The sequence below is a fragment of the Marmota flaviventris genome, chromosome X, assembly GCF_047511675.1.
Source record: "Marmota flaviventris isolate mMarFla1 chromosome X, mMarFla1.hap1, whole genome shotgun sequence".
Taxonomy (NCBI): domain Eukaryota; kingdom Metazoa; phylum Chordata; class Mammalia; order Rodentia; family Sciuridae; genus Marmota; species Marmota flaviventris.
In genome coordinates this window covers 78212374-78236937 of record NC_092518.1, presented here as the reverse complement: position 1 = coordinate 78236937, position 24564 = coordinate 78212374, and the positions used below count along the sequence as shown (strand labels likewise).

Genomic DNA, 24564 nt, shown 5'->3' with positions numbered 1-24564 from the left:
CAGTATTTCTCCCAATCTGCATTATTGTATCATGTTATCACCCCACCCCAACCCCTTGTCACTCAGTATTGAAATCTCAGAATCTACTATGAGTAATAAACTCCATTAGGCTCTATCCTTGGGTGATTTCTTTCCCCTGTCCACACTTAAAATGAGCTTCCCACGCACTTCTTTCCTTGGTTCTCATAGCTGTCTATACTCTTTGATGATTTCACCTACTCCTGTATCTTCATCTAATATGTTACTCAAATGACTCTAAATCTTCATCTTTGTGTCCAAATTTCATCTTTGTCTCCACACATTTTCAGAAGTACCAGACTTAATTTCTAATGAAATCTCCATCTGCATTTCTTGCAGGCATCTGAAGTGTTGCTTTTTCTATATATAGCTCATCTTCGTAATTTTACAAATACATGTCTGCTTCTAGATTTCCAATTTGAATGTAGTTTTATCATTCTTCAAATCTCAGAATCATCTTCTACTCTATCCATTGCCTATATCAGGTCATCAAATTCTGAGAAACTTACCTGTGAAATCTGTTCTTATATTTTTATTCTCTTTTCCACTAGCCCAGATTCTGGTTTTATTATTGTGTTTATCATTGAAATATATAAGTGGCTTTGATCCCTTGAACCAGACCAACATATCTATGTTGGTTATATCACCTAACCAATAAAGTTAGTTTGTGAATGCCTGTAGGTTGTTTACCACTGATTCTCCTTTCTTCCTTAAGATACCATCTTGCCGCAGTCTGGCTGGGCACACAATCACGAGCCACCACACAGCTTGTAGATTCAAACAGCAACTCTTTATTCCCGAACTCACACCAGCCGTCTACAAACACGTTCTGGGGAAATCCACGTTCTCTGCCCAAATCCACCTTCTCTGCCCAAATCCACGTTCTCTGCCCAAATCTACCTTCTCTGCCCAAATCCACGTTCTCTGCCCAAATCTACCTCCACTGGGCTTCTATCTCCAAAATATACTGTCTGAATCCCGTCAGAACTCAAGGGGAACTCAGGCAGCAGGATACGCCCTATTCCCAGCAGGAATAATCTTAAACCTTAAACCTGGAACCTAAACTGGGAACGCCCTAAACACGATTATCTTAAAACCGGGAACACCCTAATCTGCCTAGGTCCTTGAGCAAGGTCACCTACATTCAATGTCGCTGCAACATGTCAGCAACATGGGGTACGCTGGCAAGGAAATTGTCATACCTACTTGGCTAATGGCTCCCAGCACCATCTTACTTTAAAAAAAAATTAAATTTATTCTCATTTGTTATATATGACAGCAGAATGCAATTCAATTCATATTACATAAATAGAGTACAATTTTTCGTGTCTCTGGTTGTACACAAAGTAGAGTCAAACCATTTGTGTTTTCATACATTTTTAGGGTAATGATGTCTGTCTCATTCCACTGTCTTTACTACTCCCACGCCCACTCCCCTTTGCTCTATGTAAAGTTCATCTATTCCTCACATGCTGCCCCAGCATCCCCATTATGAATCGGCATCCTTAAATCAGAGAAAACATTTGGCATTTTTTTTTGGGGGGGGGATTGGCTTACTTCACTTAGCATTATATTCTCCAACTCTATCCATTTACCTGCCAATGCCATGATTTTATTCTCTTTTAGTGCTGAATAATATACCGTTATATATATATATACCACATTTTCTTTATCCATTAATCTACTAAAGGGTATCTAGGTTGGTTCCATAATTTAGCTACTGTGAATTATGCTTCTATAAATATTGATACAGTTGCATCAATGTAGTATGCTGTTTTTAAGTCCTTTGGGTATAAACCAAGGAGTGGGATAGCTGGGTCAAATGGTGGTTCCATTCCCAGTTTTTCAAGGAATCTCCACACTGCTTTCCATATTGGCTGCACCAATTTGCAGTCCCACCAGCAATGTATGAGTGTGCATTTTCCCCCACACACTCACCAACACTTATTGTTTGTATTCTTTTTAAAAAAAAAAATTTAGTTATTGATTGACCTTTATTTATTTGCTTATACGTGGTGCTGAGAATCAAACCCAGAGCCTCACACATGCTAGGCAAACAATCTACCAACTGAGCCACAACCCCAGCCCTTATTGTTTGTATTCTTAATAGCTGCCATTCTGACTGGAGTGAGATGGAATCTTAGAGTGGTTTTGATTTACATTTCTCTAATTGCTAGAGATGTTAAACATTTTTTTCCATTTATTTGTTGATTTATTGGATATCTTCTTCTGAGAAGTGTCTATTCAGTTCCTTAGCCCATTTATTGATTAGGTTATTTGTTTTTGTGTGTGTGTGTGTGTTAAGATTTTGAATTATTTATATTTTCTAGAGATTAGTGCTGTATCTGATGTGCATGTGGAAGATACCATCTTACTTTGATCCTGATTCCATCTTGCATATTCTTGGGTCCACAAGCCAAGTCTGATGAAGATTTTTATGCTTTGCACTCTGTTAAATCTTTTTTTTATTTTTAAATTATTATTATTATTATTATTATTAACTTATCTTCAGCTCACTCTTTCAGCTATTCTTTCTCTAGACTGTCTTGATTATATATCTGAGGTGGGGTTCCCATAGCTGGCACACAGGCTGAGCTAACATAATCATTTCCCAATAAGAGAATGACTTTTGAAAGTGGTATTCTAAATCAGATAAATTATCTCTCCACCTCAAATTTCTCATCTTATAAACCAATACCAGAGTATTTTCCCTAAAACATAGATCTGATAATGTATTTCTCTTACTTATATATTTTTCTGGAGACTCTATAGCCTATAAATAAATTTAAAGTTTAGGTTATTATTCAAAGTCTTTCTAATTTGGTCCCATTCTGCTTTTCCAGCTTTATCTCCCACTCTAAAATCACAAAATCTACCTTCCAGCCTCATTAGACCACTGATTGAACTCAGCCCACATTTTCCTTTCTCTGTGTTGTTGGTCATGATATTCCTTCTACCTCAAATGCCCTTTCCTCTCATTTTCCACATTTGGGATGTTATTATATGTAAAGGCCCAGCTTTTTTATAAAACCTTCCCAATTCTCTTCCTCCTATCTGCTCCTGAAAAACTCTTTGCAATTAGTGTGTACATATCGGTTGTATCCATTAAATACTAAGCCCAGGGAGATCATGAATAGTGTATCTTTCACCTATCCTTAGCACATTGCCCTGGACATGGTTAGTACTAGTATTTATTAATATTATTTAAACTAAAATTATAAATTCTAACATGCTATATAAAATCTGGTTATCATATAAACCTACATCATACTAAATAGCAAAAATAGTTTATAAAAGGAAAAAAGAAATCTTCTAATAACAGTTAACCACATCCAGGGATGTACGTGCAATGGAAGAACATTTTCTGTGGACTTGGAATCAAGCTGAGCCCAATATGTCTATGAATTTGGCCACTACTGAAGCCAAGTTTTGGAGGCATTTTAATTGTGCAAGACAACAACATGGTGAGGGATTAAAGTATGAAAATTCTGATGCTAATCAGAGTTGTTCATAAGGTTTAGAGGTAGGTCTGCCTTCATAAAATGCCTGGGTGAGAGATGAAGCTAATGCTGATGAAATGGCTCAAGTTAGCCTTTCTGTTTTAAAGGCAGTAGAAGGCCAATGTTACAGGGCTTTATTTGAAAACAGTAATAAATAAAATAAAAGAGCAGGAAAATAGTAATTCAGGCATTCATTTTTTTGCATAGAGTGACCAAAAGTCTTTCCCTCAAATTTTCTTAAAAATTCATGTGATGGGGATGTATCTCAGTGATTGAGCATTTGCCTAGCATATGCAAGGCAAAATAAAATAAAATTGGTTGTCAATTTCCACAAAGCAGGCCTTAGGAATGATCTGATGCCATTGTAGATGTACATTTTTACGTTTAATATGTTGGCATAGAACACTTAACAATAAATAAGACAAGATCCAGTATTCTGTGCTAGAGTATTAGGTAAAAAACAATGCGATTGGTTTCTAGGTTACCTGGTTTAATCAACTTAAATAAATTTAATCAATTTATATAAACTTTTAAGAGCTGTTCTGGCACATAATGTATACTTGATCACATACAGTGTTTGTGGTCATTTCTGTAAAATGTGAGATATTGGAACCTAGGTTAGAATTCCATTATATCATTATGTAGGAATTGAACCCCAAATCCCCTGCTTTTTGCAAAAGAGGTGGGCAAGATTGATGTTCATGTGAGAATGTCAGCTCTTTGGAATTGCAAGCAGTTTGTTACTGTGTGCACAGAAGGGAGGGGGCTTAAACAACTGACTTCTATCTATGTCCAATAAACAGGTAAGAATGAGCAAATAAAACTTGGTACAGGATGGATGAAAGTTGAAGACATTATTCTCAGAGAAAGACACCAGTCACAGAAGACCACATATTGCATGATTCTATTCCTATGAAATGTCCATGATAGGCAATCTACAGAGACATGAAGTGAATAAGTAGTTGCCTTGGGCTGGGGGCAACTGCAATTGTGAGGACCAGGGGAAGTAATGACTAAGGAGTAGATTTTTTCTTTCTAGGTGATGAAAATATTCTCAAATTGTGTACAATTTCATGAATACACTGGACACTTTAAAGTAGATTTATGATATGTGAATTTTATTTATTTATTTTCAAGATGTTAAAATGGATGGAAGAGAATATATAAAATACAAATAAACCTGAATTTAGGCTTGCCTAGTTACTGACCCCAGATATGTTTTTAAATTTTATAATTTACAGATGTCAACACATGTTCTTTAGTTTTCATGTAATTCATATTTTGTAAAGGTCAGAAAATAAACATAAACCACAAAATAAAAGAGATAATAATTGCACAATTTTAGTCCTGCTTTTGGACTCATTTTCATGAGACTGCATATACTGATTTTAAAAACAAGTATAAACTTCATAAAAAACATATCCCTAAATACCATCATGTGTCTCTCTGATCCACATAATTTAGCAAGAAAATTGAAAGCTTTTCTTTCACTGTTCATTTCTATACTTACATCTTAGTAACTTACAGATTGTACAATTACCATTCATGATCTGTTAAGCCACACTTGAAAATCACTTTGGGACTTTAGTTAATGTATAACAGGGAAGTCTGTTCTTTGTTGGAAATATATTTTCCATGTAAAATTCAAAGGGTTGATTTTCAGCATACTGCATTAAAGCATAGGGGACATGAATCTGGGCATTTTCAAAGTCTCTATGAGGTTTGACACTTTCTTCAAAAGGAGAAAATGGTGCTGTTTTATCTTAGACAAACTTTTCCAGGGCTCTGCTTTACTTGCCAGGCTTCCTATCTCCAAAACCCTATAACTGGTACATTCAAACCATTAATCTGTACTTTCAAGTAAATGACCATCTCTGTTTATTATTTCCAGGTCTTTTTTGTTGGTGGTCTTTTCCTCTACTGGGACCAGTCTTGCTCCTAGTCAGACAGGATTTAAGGAACAGAATTTTAGTAGTTTGGTGGTTTAGCCTCAAGTGGACCTATTGCTGGTGGACCTACTCTGACCTCACAGATCAGGTGAAGTAATTGGGCATTTTGGGTACCAGTTTTATTTGCCTGTATCTGCCTTTCTTTCATGAACTTCATCTAATATGCTTCTCTGTCTTGTTCACACTTGTATTGCTAGACTTCTTAAGGGACTTGTATTTTGTTTCTTAATTCCAATCTCTATGACTGGATTCCTGCTACATACTATTTGATTCAACCTCTGCTTATTGCCTGCTGTCAGATTTTCTGGATTTTAATTTTCTGTCTGCTTGCCAGGATATCCATTGCTGAACTTCCAGAGTCTGGCTGCTTGCCTGTTTGTTGCCTACTATTATACTCCCCTTATGCTTTACCAGCTTGTCCAGGTTCTTCCTGTTGGTGATTACAGGGACCTTCTTAGCTTTCCTGTCCTGCCTTAATTGGTTTCTTCAGTTTCTGGATAGCAGGATTCTTGATCTGGCTCTGCCTGAAAATGAATGCACCTGTTGAGATAATATCTCCCAGTTTACCACTAGTCTTCTTTTATTTTCTTGGGCCAATGTTTTGCTAATTCTTGTTACTCTTTATTTTCCTTTGTTTCCTGCATATAATCAGTGAGGGGAAATAGTTTGTTTCTTTTATAACATCTCTTGGATTCATTCCTTTCTCTTCATTTCCTCTGGGGCCTCTGTAGTTCCAATCCTCAGGATTTATCTTGTTTTAGCCAGAGTTCAACAGTGGTGCCTCAAAGGGTTCTCAGAGGATGAGAGAGAAGCCAAGTGAACATGAGCAGGTCTCTGCTTCCACACCAACTTCAAATAAATCAGCCCTGTATCTATCGTGTATATTGGGGTTCTGTGAAGGACTTTATTTACAAAAATAATTCCTGTACTAATGGGAAAATTAATTTGAAAATCAGTGTTCAAAGTCATTCTGCGTACCACTGCCAAATCAGCTCTTAAAACACTCCTTGTTTTATAACTTCCCTGTTAAAGATCCTTATCGGTTACTACCAGTATGTCATACATTCAAATCTGTTTGCATAGTGGGAAAAGGCTGTGGGTATAACCATGTTTCCTACTATTCTTCAATAGCCAGGTTCTCAACATTCTAGTCAAGTCCCACTGGCCCCTCAGCATTATAGGTCAGTATTGTTTCCAGACAATTCCATATGTCATCTTTTCCTTACTTCCTTTGTTTTACCTATTCAAATCTGATTTCTACTTTAGAGTTAAGCAGCTCAAGTATTACCCCCTTGAAAACTTTATCATCTATTGTAGGCCTAACTGATCTCTCCCCTTCACTTTATTATGTTGAATTTAGAATCAGTATCTCTGAAATAGGCAGCTAATTTCCTGTTTTACACCTTTGATTTCTTGTTTGTCTTCTGAAGTAGATTTTAGGTCTATTGATAGCAGAGATTTTCTATTTCATAGTCTGTTCCTTTACAAGCATTTGTGTACCAGAAATAGTACTTTAGCAATTAGTAAATAGGATAATGATGTCAAAATAATGCGGAAGTCCAGTTGATTCAAGTGTGAATTTTCTTTGCACTTTAAGTTTTGAAGTAATCCAAAGCAAACTTTCCTCACTATTGAAGCCAGATTTACAGATAGGTAGTTAGTGTAGTTAGGTAAATTGGGTCTAACATCGAGTAAAATAAAGAATGGAGGCCATTATAGAGAATGGATTCCAGGAAAGCAGAGCAACACTTGGGGAAATTGAAATGTTAATGTCCCCAAGGCCCCCCAAACCCATCCTAAAGAACAGCAAACAGGGAAGTGCTAATCCAAAAGCCACCCCAGGCCCTTCTTTCCCAGATTACTCCTTCAGCCCCCCTATCTCCCACCTTTTGGGCCTTCCCACCTGCATTCTACCACTGAAAGATAAAGGGAAACAAAGGACTGGAGTGTGGGAAAGCTGAAAGAAGACCTTAGTTATAAAAAAGGGAAGACCTCCCCCTTTCACAGATTCCGCCTTTTGGGTCCCCTTCTTCCTCAAGGGAGAAGTCTTTTCTGCTGTCCTTTAATAAAACTTCTACTTTCCACTCTAAACTTGCCTCGAAGTGCTTCTCTGGTGTTATACTTCAGCATTGGGGAAGCAAGGACCGGTAAACAGCGGTAACACTACTAAGGAGAAGTCTTTACAATATATGAAGACTTAAAAAGTGAAGAATTGTGCATATGACTCTGCCTTAAAGTGTAAGTTGACTGGTTTAGTGGATTAAACTTTGAAGTTTTCAACAACTTTAAACTATCTCTTGAAGCTGTGAGAACTGATAATAAAGCTGTGAAGACCTTTCATTACATGTTTTTTAAAAAATTGCCAGGTACAGTGATGCACTCCTATAATCCCAGATTTTTGGGAGACTGAGGCAGGGGAATCCCAAATTCAAGATTTGATAACATTGAGACCCCATCTCAAATCAAAAATTAAAAATAATAAAAAGAACTAGGGATGTAGCTCAGTGATAAAGCATCCTGAGTTCAATTCACAGTATTAAAAAAAAAAGGAAAGAGAAAAAGTTGGCTACTCTTCAATTAGATTTTTAATTCTGGTGAAAATGGCATCTATTAAAAGTGAATGCCTTTGAGGATCCACACAGGAAAGAAGCAGCAGAAGCATGAAGTCTACCAAGCATCGATGACTGTGTTGCTTGATACTTGGTGTAAATGCCAATGGAGATTTAACCTCATCAGTATTTTTGTTAGTATGGTTATTGTTTTCTTTAGTGCTCTGATCACAAAGTTGCATTAGATTTAAGTGGTTTTCCTGAACCGTATTTTTCTAGAAGCCTGATTATCTTAGGCATGCAATTTTGAAGAATGAAAGATTCTTCAGGAAGACATGTTATAGCAGAATGTTTGGCACTTTTTAAAAATCATCTGCATGATATCCAGTTTGGTGTTAGCCACATAACATGTTTAAAATAAATACTTGTTTACTTGTAGTTATCTTTTAATTCATAAATATTTTTGCTGTGACCCTGGAGTTGGTGATTTCTCATTTTTTTCTGATCCATATTTCCTTTAATTTCTCTATGAATGACCCAGATTGTTTAGATGAGGATAAAGGATGGCCCTAAGGTCAGTTTGAAGAAAGATAGAGCCCTACCAGCCTCTTATCTTTCTTTCTTCCCAGAGCTAGCTTTTAAATGCTGATTGGGTTCTAGGAATCACCAGAAGCCAAAGGGAGAGGCCACAGGATCAGTGGGTCTAAAGTACAGTTTTGATACTCCACCTGATGGGGTAGCCTCTTTTCTTCAGCTTCAGAGAAAAGAGTTCTCTCCATCCACCAGCCTATTTGTGTGTCCCAGGGAGGCAAAACAAAGGATCACAGGTAAGATGAGGGCAGCTCCAGGAATTGGTGAAGCCCTTGGTTCACAATTGGTGACAAATGTCCTTGCCTGAGAGCTATGGCCCCTTTTGTGTATTAGCTTCTAAGAGAGGCCAATGACCCTGATGCCTAAATAAGGGATTTCTGTTTTATTGTTTTTAACTGTTCTTTATATTAACTGGAGCAAAATGCTGAAAAACAAACACCAAGAATTAAGACAGGGGCTGAGATAATCACATTAAAGTCAAATATAAGCTATATCTGGAACAGGTTTTTTAATTTTTATTTTTTCACTTTTTGCCAAAAATATTGTAGATCTTTTCCAGTTACCTCTAAGTGAATATCAAAGGTAGCTTAGCCTGGCCTGAGGATAATGAAATGCAACCTTACATTCGAAATAATATTAGTTAATTTATGAGTCCATTTATGTACTCCTAACAGAAATCATTCATATTTTAATACCCTTCCCTTGCCCCCACTCTCCATTTCTTAAATAGTGATGAAATGAAATTTACAAGTACAGGGGGGCCTTCAAGATCTGGACTTCCTTATCTGTTCTGTTTCTTCTCTTGCCAACAACCTCCCACACAGTCCAATTTCTTAACCATAGGGTCTTTTTGCATGTGCTGTTTTCATTTCCTTTGCCTGGAATGCTCTTCACTTACTTGTATTGAAATTGCTCAATATATTTTTGTTTCAAACCCTCTCAAAGAGCCTGAAGGCTTCACAAGAGCAAATCATGACTGTCTAGTAGGTTGCCAACAAATACTTACTGACTTTATTCAGAACTTTATCACTCAGCTAGAACATTATCTTCTTTGGGATGGTGTCCCTGAATCTTTGACACTTGGTTAGCTACCTCTTTCATAGGCTCCCTGTTCAAATCTGTTACTCTGTAGTGCAATTCTTTAACAGTCTGTCTCTTCCATTATATTGAGGTTCTAAAGGACAGAAATTATGTCATATAAAGTACCCACAGTACTTTGTTTATCATCTGGTATACTCCGAGGAGTTATGTGTACTGAGAAGTTTCTTTCTTCCTTTTTTTCTCTTTTGCCATATTGGGGATTGAACCCAGGGGTGCTCAACCAATGAGAGGCATTCCCAGGCCTTTTTTTTTTTTATTGAGAAAAGGTCATGCTAAGTTGCTGAGGCTGCCTCAGCCTCCCAAGTAGCTGGGATTCCAGGTGTGTGCCACCACACCCAGCTGTAACTCAGCAGATTATTGAGTAATGTTTGAACTTGGAGGGCCCTTGACTTCCACCCACAGCCACATCTCTCATAGAGAAATTATATGAAAGCACTGGGTAAATAGTTCATTCCTTTCTGCAGCATCCATTTTCAGTATTTCAGAAGGGGGCACATTTAGATCAATTAAATCCTGTGCATGCATATATGTTTACAGTGAGTCAAATTCAAAATATACATCAAATTTTAAGTCAAACAGGAACTTCAACATAGCAAATTTACCTTGGGGCTCCTTGTTCAACCTGTCTGGGAGTGTGCATTCCTTCTTCACTCCTGTCCTTGGGTAGTTTACTACTTTAGTAAAAAGAAAGTTAATGACCAGGACAAAGATATCCAATGTTCTTTGATTCTACTGTCCAAGTTAGTTGCCTTATCACACCTATATCATGGTTTAATTCACTGTAATGCACTCTGAATAAATATGTTCAGATACAAACTGAAGTCAGCATAGGGAACTCCAGGTTGAAGGGAAGAAGCTTAAAAGAAGCCAGGGCCCTAAAGATTTCTTCAGTAATAAGCATGCGGACATGTTTATGGACTTTACATTTTCAAGTAGCTTCTCTAGCATATGGGCTGTTATTCCACCATGGGGGTTCATTCAAATACTGCCTTGCCCTTCTAATGTTCTTCGTGTGCACCTTTATTTTTAAAAGGTTCCCTTTATAAAGGATGGACAAAGCGCTAGTATACTCTAGGGACTAAAGACTTTACACCCTGGCCTGCAGCATAAAAACACCTACATTTGTCTAGAAATTTATATTTTAAACAAAGCTGTGACACACATATCTTATTCACTGCCCACGACAAACCTAAACCTAAACTAGTGCGGGGAAACTTAAGATAGCACTCACTGGATGCAATTGTAAACTTTAAATCGGTGCCTAACAACACCTTCGGGATTAAGCAGTGGGCGCCTGCTGCTCCAACTACCTGGCAACCTGGGAATAAGGGAAAGGCTGTTATTTCTTTGGTCACAACGCAATCATGGCAACAGAAGCACCCACTCTTTCCACTTTGACCCATACAATCTGTCTAGGTAATTAATCAGCACTCCCTGCGGTTTTCCTATAGGCTGCCAGTTGTCTTGCTAATTAAACCTTCCCATGCAGTGTAGCAAGACCACACCCCCGTTGAGGCCTCTCTAAGGAAAGGTGCTTTGGTGTACACTTCTGGAAGCTGACGCTCAGGTCGGGGTGCTGATGAAACTGACACGGGAATTCTCCTAGACCTCAGTTTCCTCATCTTTAAAATGGGCTACCCCTCTCTCTTGATTAGGTCCCTGCCATTTCACGCTGGGCGGGTAGGAAGTGAAATCAGTGATTAACCACAGCTGAAAGTCCTCTGTTGGGCTCCAGTCACCATGCCGGGCATGCTCAGTAGCAGGGGCCGGCTCAGCACCCAGAGTAGGAAGCGGCTTTCCGCGCCCCAGCTGCCGACTGCGGGCACTTTGATGAATCACGTGTGTTGAGGCCCTCTTAAAGAGATAGGCACCTACTTTCCCTCCACCCTAAACACCGCCCTGAGGGCGGCGGCGACTGTGGTAATTGCAGCTGCTTAGGGGCAGGGCTTGCCCCAGCACTGAGTAGTGGCAACAGCGTGGTTGCGTCGGGGGTGTTGGGAGCCGGCAGCCCCGGGGGCCTGAATTAGGCTACTCCCCGGGCTGACACTCTCTCCCTAAGGAAGACGTGCTGTCGAATCAGCGCTGGGCAGCGAGAGCGCCCAGGGGGGCTTCTTCATTTGAGGAGAGGTGGGGTTATAGGGCACAGGTGACAGGGCCGGAGAAAGATGGAGCAGCCCTGGGCGGCGGCGTCGGGAGCGGGAGGCGGCAGCGAGGAACCCTATGGGGGCCGGAGCAACAAGCGGAGCGCGGGGAACCGAGCTGCCAACGAAGAGGAAACAAAAAACAAACCCAAATTGGTGAGTGCTCCCGCAGCCCCCGCCGGCCTTGGGGATAGGGAGAGCCCCGGGGTCCTCCTGCCATTGAACACGGGGAACCCGGGGCCCCCTCCCATTGGTGACCGCGACCTCGCTGTGCTACTCGGGGAGCTGCTAAAGGAGCGGAGCGGCCAAACCGAGGCGCGGAGACGGCGTGGGGGCGGAAGAGCACCCCCTTCTCCACTTAACCCCTTTCTCCCTCTTGTCAGCCTGGGAGACAGTGAGGGAAGGAGAAAGGCCCCACCCCAACTTGGGGAGACCCCTAGTCCTAGAGTATTGGGTAGGGCTGTTGTTTGTCTAACTTGTGGCCAAGAACCTTCTTTGAGCGATTCCATTTCCCTCCCACCTCTTGTCAGTTGCTGTTTTGACTCAACACTTAGGGTCCGGGGCAGGGGAACCTTCCTCCTTTTTGGTCCCAGGACTTGGGAGCCCGCTCGGAGCCTTTCAAATCAAGAAAAACACAACGTAGGCCCCCAATTCTTCAACTTAACCAGAAATCTAAGAGGCGCCTACGTGCGTCACCCCCCCCCCGCACCCCCGCCTCTTTCTCCATGTGCTCTCCCAAGAAATATTTCTTTGGAGGAGTGGGGGAAGCGTGGGAGTTGAGGCTGGGTGAAGTACCACCAAGTGTCCTTTGTGTATGTTTATGTAGTCATACAGTACTTCAACCCAGTTGATTATGAACACTTAAAAGTGGTAGGCAGACTGTGCACTTCTCACAGTCCTGGTAGTGTTGAACCAGTGGTAGCAGTCCATTTCCTGCCGCTGAATGTGCAAAATGAAATCTTTGGGGCCTGATATTGCATTGGGAAATACAGGATTTCTTCAACTCAGTTAAAAGGGTTCCTCTTTTTGTAAACTTTGTAATTTGGGTGACATGAGGGGAAAGGGTTTTTTCCTGCACAAATCCAGCAAATACTGCCAAATAATCTTAGTCCAGATCCGAAGTACATGCCACATGTTGCATATCTAGATTTTAGTTTTGAGCAGCAACTTGACAGGGGAGTGGGTGGGATGGGGACATATAAATAAAGCCATTTCCCATGGAATCTGGCCATTTGGTATGGACCTGTTGTATTTGTATTTTGGTTCCTATTTGCTTTTCAATTATGGACTATCTATTCATAATGGAAAACAGTGGCCAAAGAGTTATTATTTTAGGAAATATGCAGCCTTACATTATGTGGGAAGGGATTTGTAGATTAAGATGGCAAATTTAAAATCTCATCAATTCCACACTAAGTGGACACAAATTGAAAACTAGCTTAATAGGTGCGACTTTTACCCCAGTATTTACAAATGAAGAATTTGAGTCACAGGCTCTTTGTGACTTGTATGTGCTGGTGAGAGGCTAATGGGTGCCTGCACAATCATAAAACTTAAGAAAAGTTTTGAGTGTATCACTAGAGTTTCATGTGTTTGAAATTCTGTTGTGATTTTGAAATTTATTGGTTTTCCTTTTTTTTATGGTAGCACAAAACTGTGGTTTAATCAGTAATCACAATTTTAAGTAAACATAAAATTTAACTGATAGTTTCCACAAATAGTTTTGTACGTATACCAAGAACCCTCCACTTTTAAGAAGAACACTATCAAGAAAAGCATCTATCTCTAATAACACTTTGAGTATATTTTTCCTTTCCCTTTGACTATTTGCCCTGTTTCATCTTTTGTTTTACTTGGTTTAACAAGCAAACTAGATAGTTATGAGATGGTATCACTTTCAGTTCCTAACTAACCTCACTGTTCCATGTTGAACATAGCTTGATAGAGCAGAACAAGTTTTGAAATCCAAGAGTTTCTAAAATATCAACATGAGTGTTTTTCCTGAAACATAACGTTTGAGCCTTACATGATTTTACAAGCAGATGTGTCAGAACTGATAATAAATTTAGGAAATCATTATAGGACATTTTAAGGCAAGCAACTTCATCATACAAATAGACTTGGTAAAACTTTGTAAGAAAGTTCATCTGGGATTCTTCAGATTTTGCTAAGTTAGATGAAACTTGATTGAGTCTAAATTTTATTATTTTAAGCATTATGTCAGTCACTATAGTAGTGCTTAATTCGTGTGTCTAAGTATGTACAAAGGAGTTGTGGTATGGAATTATAAAAGCACAGTGGTACAAAAAGTTATTTGTGTGGGTGATTGTAGGGTACAGGGTCTCAAACTCTTCAAAAATTGAGTGCATGTTCTTTTTTCTGGGCCCCATAGCGCTCATCAGCTTCTCAAAGGCAATGATCACCTTTAGAAAGAAGAACTATTGCAATATCAACAAAAGATAGTAAAGGAAATGATAGTTGATGCTAAGTTTGGGATGGGAGGACGTCAGTGATGAAGGGAGAGAGGAAATCACACTGGCCACAAGGGTGATTGACTTGCAATTTATTCTATGGGTAAAAAGTTAACTACACAATGTCTAAACAGTATTAGGTAGGATCAAAGTTTCTACTACATAGAAAAATTAACTTGGTCACTCTAGTGAAGTATAAGGCTTGTGATTCAGTTGTTTGCATTTAGTTCATCATGGTTCTGAAGAACTGGAGATGGAAGGCATGCATTCTATAAACAGGAACTACTTTCATTTATATCCTCCATTTTTTGATGGCTATTAGTGAGACTTTCTTTCAGAGTGGCACTTTTGAACTGTAGAGACTTCTGTTTAGGGTTAATTAACTCAAAATTCAGCAAAATTTGCTTCAGTTTTCTTCATATATACATCTTTATAATGATCCGTTCATTTTGACTTCTTTTTAAGTGCATTAGTGGGGGAGTTTTGGATTTTATGTAACTATCTGGTTAGGCCCAGATAGCAGCATGCCAACAAGCAGCATGACTCTTAGATTAATTAGTAATTTTATGTCAACTATGAAATGTATGTTGTTAAATTGAGTAGGAGAGAGAGCTCTAGAACTGTTGTGAAGGAACTTCAATCTTGAATCTCACATATTTAAAGCAGTCACTTAATCATTGAAAAAAGGCCTCACACACAATGGTAGGTATATAGTGGCTTGATAGTATTTGATATTTTGCATTTTGAATTTGCATTTATGTGTACTTTCTGAAACCTTTGTTTCTTTAGACAGTAAATTCAGATTAGTAACTTCAAATAACACAAGTTGATTTTTTTATTGTTATATAACTTCCTGCATATTTGGTGATTTTTTTCATACTTAGATAAATCATGTTTTGATTTTAAATAATTTCTGAGCACAGTGGTTTCATTTATGCAACAGATTGACTAAAGTACTACAATGCTACATGCTATTCTAAGGATTGGTGATATAAAGATGCTCATAGTCTACTAGACAGGAAAATTGATAAAAAGCAGTGACAGTTATCATAGGAATATACTTTGGAGGGTATTATAAATGTACAGAGAGGCATCTACTCAAATCAGATGCTGAGGGAGGTAAGGAAAGACTTATCATAGTAGACAATATTTTGTTGAGGTTTGCAGAATAGGGCATTGAAGAAGTGGGGAAGGCATTCTAGGTTGAAAGAATATCATGTACAATGGTAGGGAAATACATGAGCATGGCCAATAAAGAAGATACATGTGGCTGAAATAAAAGGTATATAAAATATTAAATCTGCCAGAAAAGTCCAAATCACAGTGAATCTTTGTGTGTCATGTTAGAATTTCAACTTTTTCCTGAAAGAATAAGTGTTGAGAAGGTTAAAACAGTAGACTTGGGGCTGGGGTTATGGCTCAGTGGTAGAGCGCTTGCCTTGCACGTGGGTTTAATCCTCAGTACCACATTAAAAAAATAAAAAAAATAAATAAAGGTATTGTGTCCATCTATACCTAAAAAAAGAAATTAAAATAAAAACAGTATAATTAACTGGTCAGATTTGTTTCAGAAAGAAATTTAGAACTGTGGAAAATTCCTTGGATAGGATTTCCAGAATGGAGGTAGGAGGAGCACAGTGTAGTGGAATGGAGTTCTACATTTAGGGTTGGAGACCTGAATTCTGGTGGCTGCTCACCTTCTCATCCATTTACCAGCTTATCAATTTCCTAGTACTATTTCTCTATATCCTAGTTTCTTCCTGCCACCCATTGTGAACATCCTTACCAAATCTGAAATATCCACTCTGTTTCTCTTCAGTAAATCTCACTCCTTTTCACTGCCCAGTTCATGCCTAAGTGTTTTCCTGTTCTATCAGACCTTCATTAATTACTTCAGTTTACTGAGGGGTCATCTTTCTTCTGAGTCCATAACTATTGTAAGTTTAAATGTTATGCGTTCATCTAGTCTGTACAAAGATTTAAAATTGCTTTTGGGCAACGGTCCTGGTTTATGTTATTCTTTAAAATCTGACAGGTTAGTGCTCAGGTGCAAAATAACTTGGTAAATGATTATTAGCTGGGGAGTTTTTCCTTATAAGCCAGACATTTTGAAAGTATAAATTGTTGAAAAGAGGCTTAAAAAAGTGTACTTTTATACATTTTTTCTTAGCATATATCCTTCATCAAATGAATATATCTCTCTGTACATTCCTCTATGTCATCTCTAATTTTGAAATTCTGGAAACTTATGGCCGAGAGAACTCTCCTACTCCCCTTGTTTGTTTAGATTCTTGTGATGTTGGAGCTTGAACTTTCATGCCCAGAAACAGTACCCAAACCATGAGCCAAGTAACATTTTGCTGTTAGTAGTAGGAGGCTTCAGATTATTGGCAAACGAATATGGGAATGGAGAGCCAAAGGACCTGGGTTCCAGTATCCCTTCTATCTTTTATTTGCTTGTGATCACTGCTGAGCATTTAACAACAGAAGTTTGAGCTCTTTGATTAATGTTAATCAGTCAGAGATAACATCAACATTGCTGGCCTTGTTTTTGTTTTTTGAGAGGGTCCCACTATGTTGCCCAGGTTGGCCTCAGATTCTTGGGCTCCTGTGATTCTCTTCCCTCAGCCTTTTGAGTAGCTGGAACTATAGTCATGCACTATTGTGCCCAGCTCACCTGCCTGATTTGTTTGACAAGGTTGTTTAGATAAAATATAGTAATGAACGAGAACAAATTTAGGAAATTCTATACTATTATATAAACATAAAGTATTATAATTAATTTCTTATATTGCCCAAATCGAATGTAATTGTGGGGTTAGGGGAGTAGAACACTTGCCCAGCATGCACAAGGCCCTAGATTCTATCCCCAGCCAATAAATAAATAAATAAATAAATAAATAAATAAATAAATAAAAGTGATTGTGGTTGAGTGGTTTAATGACTTTCTTGCAATTTGATAGCTCTAATATTATTGTAATTATTGCACAAAGTACCATAATCTGGTTATATGTTGATTAACTTCTCATTCTCAATTCCATTTGCCCTTTTGAGGATTATGCATTCTTTCCTTTTACTGATAATTCTTTCTGTTGAGTGAATATGGGATGTGAGCTTAACATTTTTTCACAGTAATTTTTTTTAAGAACTAGGCTACCTTTTCCCTTTCAATTTATCAAAGGTATTTAAACTCTTTTGTTAAAAACTTTTGGGACATATTTATGACATCATTCCTTGTCATGAAGCTTCCTGATGTATAAATAAGGAAGCTGAGTCATTGAAGTTTTTAGTGGTCTGACTTAGAAGTTTATAAGCTATTACCTCTATTGTAGAAGTTATCTATAGTACTGAGTCATTATGCTTCAGGAATTCTGAAAGGCAAAAAAAGTTTTCAATCTCTGTCATCTCTTGTTCCTTTTGAACAATTTATAATTGTAATCCACCCAGATTTCACTCCAGGTATGAAGAGCTCTGGCAGTAGCAACATGTCATTGAAGTGAAATATTCTTTTACAACCTGGTCTCAAAGAATACTGTAAATGCTCTGAAAACAATACATAATATATGCTAATTTACATGAATCAGCACATCTGGTTAAATATTACTGGCTATCATTAGCACCATAAGAATTGTTCCTGAAACCTGACTTCCCCCTGTTCCTGTATTCAGTCTGCCATGCAGAAAAGACCAGCTCTTTTTGCCATATTTGGGGTGGTTGATACTTAATTTTTTTCTGAAGACTGAAGAAGCTAGGATGATGGTTAGGTGATTTAAAAATAGTTATAAATTTGATATCTAAGTGGTCATTAAGTAGAAGACACCCATTGTGGAAGACAGCTCAAAATTGGTGCATGTAAAGGAAGGTTTAGGTGTATTTTCATGTAGCTGTTTATCATGAATGTCAGCCATAGAAAGAAATTAACTCATACTAATTTAAAATTTGTTTACTTGATCAAGCTGAATCTTTTCCAGTTTAAGTGATATGCTCTGGCTGTAGCTTTAAATAGAGACTCAACTGAAACTTGGTCTTTCCTTGCTTTGTGTGAGATGGCCTGGGAAAAAAGGAATTGCCACCTTTCTCATAAAAGAATGTAGAAAACAAAATTCTAACTAATCACCATTTTCACAGGCTTTGGTTTAATGAAGTTACATGTGTTGCTTTAAAAAGAGTAAGCTATATTGCTCCCAAACACAGATCCACAGGATTGGCCACCAATCTTTTCTTCCATCAGGGCTCTATAATAAAGTGATGCCTATTACAAGTCAGAAGTTTCTAGGTGGCTCTTCAGGTAGGCTGCCTAGGAATCCAGGACTTCATTAGGAAGAAATTAATCCCAAGTGGCTATTGAGTCAATCACCTGGCAATTCTGATAGTCACATAAGTGAGAAGAGATCTGGGGTACAATCCTCTTTTTTTAAACTACTTTTTATTCTGTGATAGCCACATTTTGATAAAGGTCTGTTCAAAATTCTGAGGATTTAAAAAAAATCTAACCTTAATTTGTTTGTCTCTTTTCAAGCTAAAAGTAAAAAATAAAGTTTTTACTTTATAATAAGGACTAATAATTTTTTTGTTAAACTTACGAAAAATTTCAAAAATATTAAAAAGTGGAGAGGACAGTATGATGAACCACCATCTATCCCAGATAGAACAATTGTCTAGATAAGTATGCTTCATCCATCCTTTGTGTTTTCCTTGCTGAAGTGTTTGAGTGCAAATCCCAGATATCATGTCATTTTACTTCTACATACTTCAGTGTACATCTCTAAAAATTACTGGCTTCTTAAAAACATAATCACTGTCACTGTCACATCTTTAGAAATTAACATATTCCTTGCTATCATCTAACACTCAATCCATAATCAAACATTCCCATGCCTCAAAATAGATTTTTAATCTAATGTGTGCCTAATTAATGTACATGCCACTGAACTCTTAAACAAATAAAACTTTAAACTGATGGTAAGATCTTGTTCGAAGTTATTCCACATAAAGTACTCTCATAAAGCATCAACCCAGGATAAATTCACTCCTGTCTTTAATTCTGTAGAAGTATCTGCAAAAATTGACTACACAAGTGTGGGTAGACACTCTGGAACAGTTACTATGTACCATAGAAAAAAGGCCAAATTAATACTTTTGGCTTTCACTAACTGGTTGAGTAATCACTCATTCTTCATTTCTGCACTTTGTGAAGTAGGGTGGGGTTTTCATGTGAAAAATTTCTTCCCAGGGAAATGTAGATAGTTGGGTAAAGGAAAAATATTCTTGTATTCTCTTGATAAATGATTCACATAAATCTCTGATACATGCATGCAACAACCATGTTTATGTTACTGGCTTTAGTTTTATTTAAAAGTAAATGCCAATTTTGTACTTGAGGTGTCTGTTTTTTAGCCACTTTGGTAAATTCTGGGTTACTCAATCTGGATGATTGGGGTGAGCAAACTCTTGGAAAGAACTATTATCTCCTTATTTAGATATCCAGGGTTACCAAAAAGAAAAAAAAAAAGCAGGATTTACTAATGAGGTGATGGAGCTGGGGATGGGTGGAGTGGGTATGAGAAATTGACTTGGGCAAATGGCCTAGACTTCACAGGGATTTACTAAAGAAGCTGTGTAACCACTACTTTCCAATCAGCAATTTAGTGCTATTATTGTGCTGGGAAACAATGGGCATATTATTTCTCTAATTTTGAGTATTCAAGTAGGTTTAGACTACTCAGCCATCTCCACTCTACATCTTCTTACTGTCCATTTACTAACCCAATCAGTGGGGTGATTTTTCAGAAAACAGGTAAACGAGTGATAGTTGTTGGGGTCTGACTTGCTCAGAGGAAGGAAAGCTATGGAGATGTTTTTCATCAGCTTTGAAATCAATCACTGGTAAAGTCTTAAATGTTTAATAGCATATTATGCTGACTCCAGCTGTTAGGAAGATTCTTTTTTAAAGAGAGTAAGACCTAGTGTAGTCTATATACTTATATTTTGAAATTTAAAAGCATATATGTGTGGTAGAGACCAGAGCTACTTTATATGATTGGGATCTGCTCAAAGGTATAAAACCATGGGGATCACATTATTTACCAAAATGCCAGTCACAAGCCTGTGTCTTCCTGGTGCTACTTTTTATAATTCAAACAAAGGTCACATCTGGGCTTGTTACTGCCATTTAAAACCAGGTGGATTCTATCCTTATCCCTGATAGGAAATTCAGCAAGCATAGGACATGTTTTAAAGTCTTATTTAGAAAGAGAATTTTTCATATGTCACTGATTCTGAGAAAGAATATAAGGTGTATATTTATATAATACATTGTTTTATACCTGATCACATCTACTTTTGAATTACTGGAGTCCTCAAATATGGATGACTGTGTCCTTGAGGGCTGAGGTTGGAGGTTCAGTATGTTGATCACCTTCTCTAATTAAGGATCCTCCTTTTTGTACCCCTCGTAGTCCTTTTCTTGAAATTGTTTCATAGAGCTTCCCATAGTTACAGATAATATGGATAAGATATATTGTTTAGAAGTTTGTGTCATAACTTTAGCTTACTTTCATTTATATTACTCATGCTACAAAGCTAGAACATATAGAAAGTTAAGATGGGTTAAAATAAATTGGCAGAGACATTTCCTCTAATAATATGTTCTGCAGTCTGTTACCTCATATTACAAAATCAATGTTTTCCAGAAGAGTCAGTGTGTACATAAAACATTTGTGAGTGAAAATAACCTTTTCTTAGGCTGCCCTCACAGCTTGTTTTTCATTGGCTGCATTAGCTTACATTTCTCCCCCTTTGGTTGAGTAGCTAATGGTCTTTAAACAAGCTATTAAAGGAAAGAATAAGTTTACAATGCAAAAAATAAAAATGGCCTGGATTTTATCCATGTTGGGTGGTTTGGATTTTCATGTGTTTCCTCACTAAAGCAGGGTTTACCCACATTCTCTAATATATCTTTAAATTCTTAGATTTCTTCAGTGTAGCCTATACTTGCTTTATTGACTGGTCTTGTGATTTTCTGTGAGGTACAAATCCTCCAGTTTATATAAGTCAACTTGGCCCAAGACCAAATCCTAAATTTTAAGTGGCCATATTTCTATATGAAGTGGATTCAGGGTGTTAGTTGTAATTTAAAGTAGGGCTATGGGCCCAATTTTTCACTTTTCTCCCACCAATTCTGTTGTAGCTAATTGTGGATCAAAATGTTATTATTTTATGTTAAAATCCCTGCTTTCAACCTCCTCCATCCCCTTTAAATAATATTATCACTTGCATGTTTCTGACTCTGTTTATTCCTTGCCATTTTTACTAGTTTCTGTGAATATTATCAGTGTCGTATCCTATTGTCTGATCACAAAAGTTATGTGCAGAAGGATGGCCATTGGATGTTAAATTAGTCAAGTGTTAGATTTATTTAAGAGCATTTCCCATCCATACCTATCACCAACCATGTTGCTGTGAACTAGTGGAAAGTGTATTTTTATCTTACCACCGCCAGTTTGTGTTTTTAAGACCCCACATCTTATTTTATAGAATTTGAAAGTATTTCATATGATGCACAGAGTTGAAATATGCTAAATAGGATATCTAGCTGATCCTGTTAGGTGTTTTTAAAGGAGTTTGTTCTTGGCTACTTAAAAGGGTTATATAGAAGTGAGCTGATTACTTTTTAAAAATGTAACTGTGGGTAAGTCATTTATTTATCTTCTCTGGCTGTCAGTTTATTCTATAAAATAAGAGAGTCTAAATAGATGAACTGCAAGTTTCCATTCAGCTCTAACATCTGAGAGTCAAAGTTTTGGGAGCTGTAATGAATCTGCCCTAACATAAGTATGTGACATATGGATTTCAGTTAGATGAAGAGTTGGAATTATGAAAGATGGTTGTTAAAGACTGGGTACTAAAGAGTAACTATCCCAGCTAATTACTGAGCTGTTTTTGGAGTCTGATTTATTTTGGTCCAATTAATTCCTCATCAACATTCTTTTTTTTTTGGTACAGGGGATTGAATTCAGGGGCACTCAATCACTGAGCTACATCCCCAACACTTTTTTGTGTTTTATTTAGAGACAGGATCTCACTGAGTTGCTTAGTGCCTTGCTATTGCTGAGGCTGGCTTTGAACTTGTGATCCTCCTGCCTCAGCCTCCTGGAGCCATATGGATTACAGGTGTACACCACTGCACCTGGATCAACATTCTTTTAATCACATTTCATATGTAGGACAATGTACTGAGTCTTAGAGAGTGTTGGCTTTGTTTTAGTCCATCCTGACTGTTTTCCTCAGTTCAGCGACCAATTGCAGAACTCAAGATACCTAGAGGTGATCCTCAATAAAACAATATCATGGCACCAGTTGGTATTCTAAGGACTTGTATGTATTTGTCAAGAATTATGCAAGGTCTGGGATTTTATCTACTTACCTATCAGTTATTGTTTGGTGGATGATTGCAGAAGACCCAAGACTCCTAGGTCAGAGACCAAGGTCAATTTATTATTCATTGCAAAAGTAGTAGTCAGAATGTGAGCATGACACACTGATTCACCATGATCTTAGGTCCCTCAGGTGGACCAGGATGATGCCTACACAAGCAGTTAGTTGAGTTACACGAAAGGAACACCACACTTGGGGGATTTGTTACTTTTATGGTGAGAGGAAGCCAGCCTATTCTTTTGGGGATGGGGAGATATTACCTCATTCTGAAGATCACTTGGTATAAACAAAGCCCTGGGAAATATCATGTAAAAAATGCTGTCAGCACCTTTCACCTTGGCATACCCAGCCAGAAAGTGCAAGGATGCTTAGGGATTGATGATGGGTTGAATCCCCCTCAGTATTAACTCACTTTATCCACATAGCAGTCAGTTTGTAGGTGATGAAATAGGCTCCTAACAGATAAGTAATTTGCCTGAGGATATTCAGTGGTGAATTTGAAATTTAAGACCAGTGTGACTGAAAAATCCATGTTTTAAATCACAAGTTTTCTATACTTCCTAAGAGCCTAAACTTTGGGGTTGCTCTAAATTAACCTGGAGACCTAAACCTAGTTAATGGTCTTCTAGATTGTTTTCTAGATTCATATATACTATGTGTATATATCATTTAGAAGAGAGATTTAAGGGGACATTCATTTTAGTTACCAATGATCAAAAGGTAAAATTCTTTGAATCACTGCCATAAAGTGGGGTAGACATGTGACTACTTGTTAGAAAAGAGCCATAGGCATGAAACTGATGTAACTATGGATTTTAAAGACACATGAACACAATTCTTAAAAATAGCAGTCTGATCAATCTGGCCTTTATTAAATAATTTTATGGTTACCACAAGGCTTCTCTGTACTTGACTTACTGTTGCTGATTTTTTTTTTTGTCACTTGAATGTTAGCCTTGTAGAGAGTGGATTCTGAACCAATTACATGGCAAGTCCTACTGCCTGCCTCATTTTTCAGTTGTTTTCTCTGCTCCTCTCCCCACTCCATTTCTGTTTGTGAACTTTTGTGCAAAGTAAAACTGTTTGAAACAACTAATGCTATCTCCTGTTATACAAGTACATGACATGCATTGTTTCTTGTTCAGGGGAGTGCCAAGAACCACCTACCTTCTCCTGCTGCTTCCTGTGTCTGCTTTGCCTAAAGATTGGCTGCTATAAAAGTGTGGCATAGTCAGCCAAGTGCTATTTTTTAAAATTAGTCTGCAGAAAGTGTTGTGACAAACTATTTCAGAATTGACTTGTAATGAGTAATAGAGCCCTACACTATGGACATAAGTGCCAAATAATATGGAAGTGCATAATGTAATTTGAGTTTTTCTTCCCTCAGCTTCTCCTATTATCCCTCTCAAAAGAAAAAGGAATCTTTGATTTTAAAACATGTGGTAGATAAAATCGATCACGAATATACTATATGCCTAGAACTTGGAATTGGGCTATTTGGAACTTAAGATGACTAATACAAAAAAATTGATTTTTTTTGTGATACTGTGTATTGAACCCAGGAATGCTTTACACTGAGCTACATCCCCAGCCTCTTTTTTTTTTTTATTTTGAGAAAAGGTCTCACTAAGTTGGTCAGGCTGGCCTTGATCCTCCTACCTCAGCCTTATAGGTGTGTGCCACCATGCTTAGCTTGAAAAAATTTTTTAATGAGACATGATATTTATCTTTATGGGGCACATTATAGTAATTTGCTGTATGATCACTAAGCCTAATAAGTTAAACTTTCTCTGTTGATTTTGTTTATA

The 24564-nt window shown here is 37.7% G+C and overlaps 1 protein-coding gene across 3 annotated transcripts in view; it reads left to right on the top strand.

Annotated features, from left to right (window-relative positions):
• Positions 1–11657: 11657 nt before the first annotated feature.
• Positions 11658–24564, top strand: part of Diaph2 (diaphanous related formin 2) — an 870804-nt gene continuing 857897 nt past the window's right edge. For all 3 annotated transcript variants that reach the window (XM_071606838.1, XM_071606839.1, XM_071606837.1), the window contains exon 1: positions 11658–12005. In XM_071606838.1, the coding sequence (XP_071462939.1) occupies positions 11874–12005 (132 nt within the window). In that variant the 5' untranslated portion in view covers positions 11658–11873. The remainder of the gene's footprint in view (positions 12006–24564) is intronic.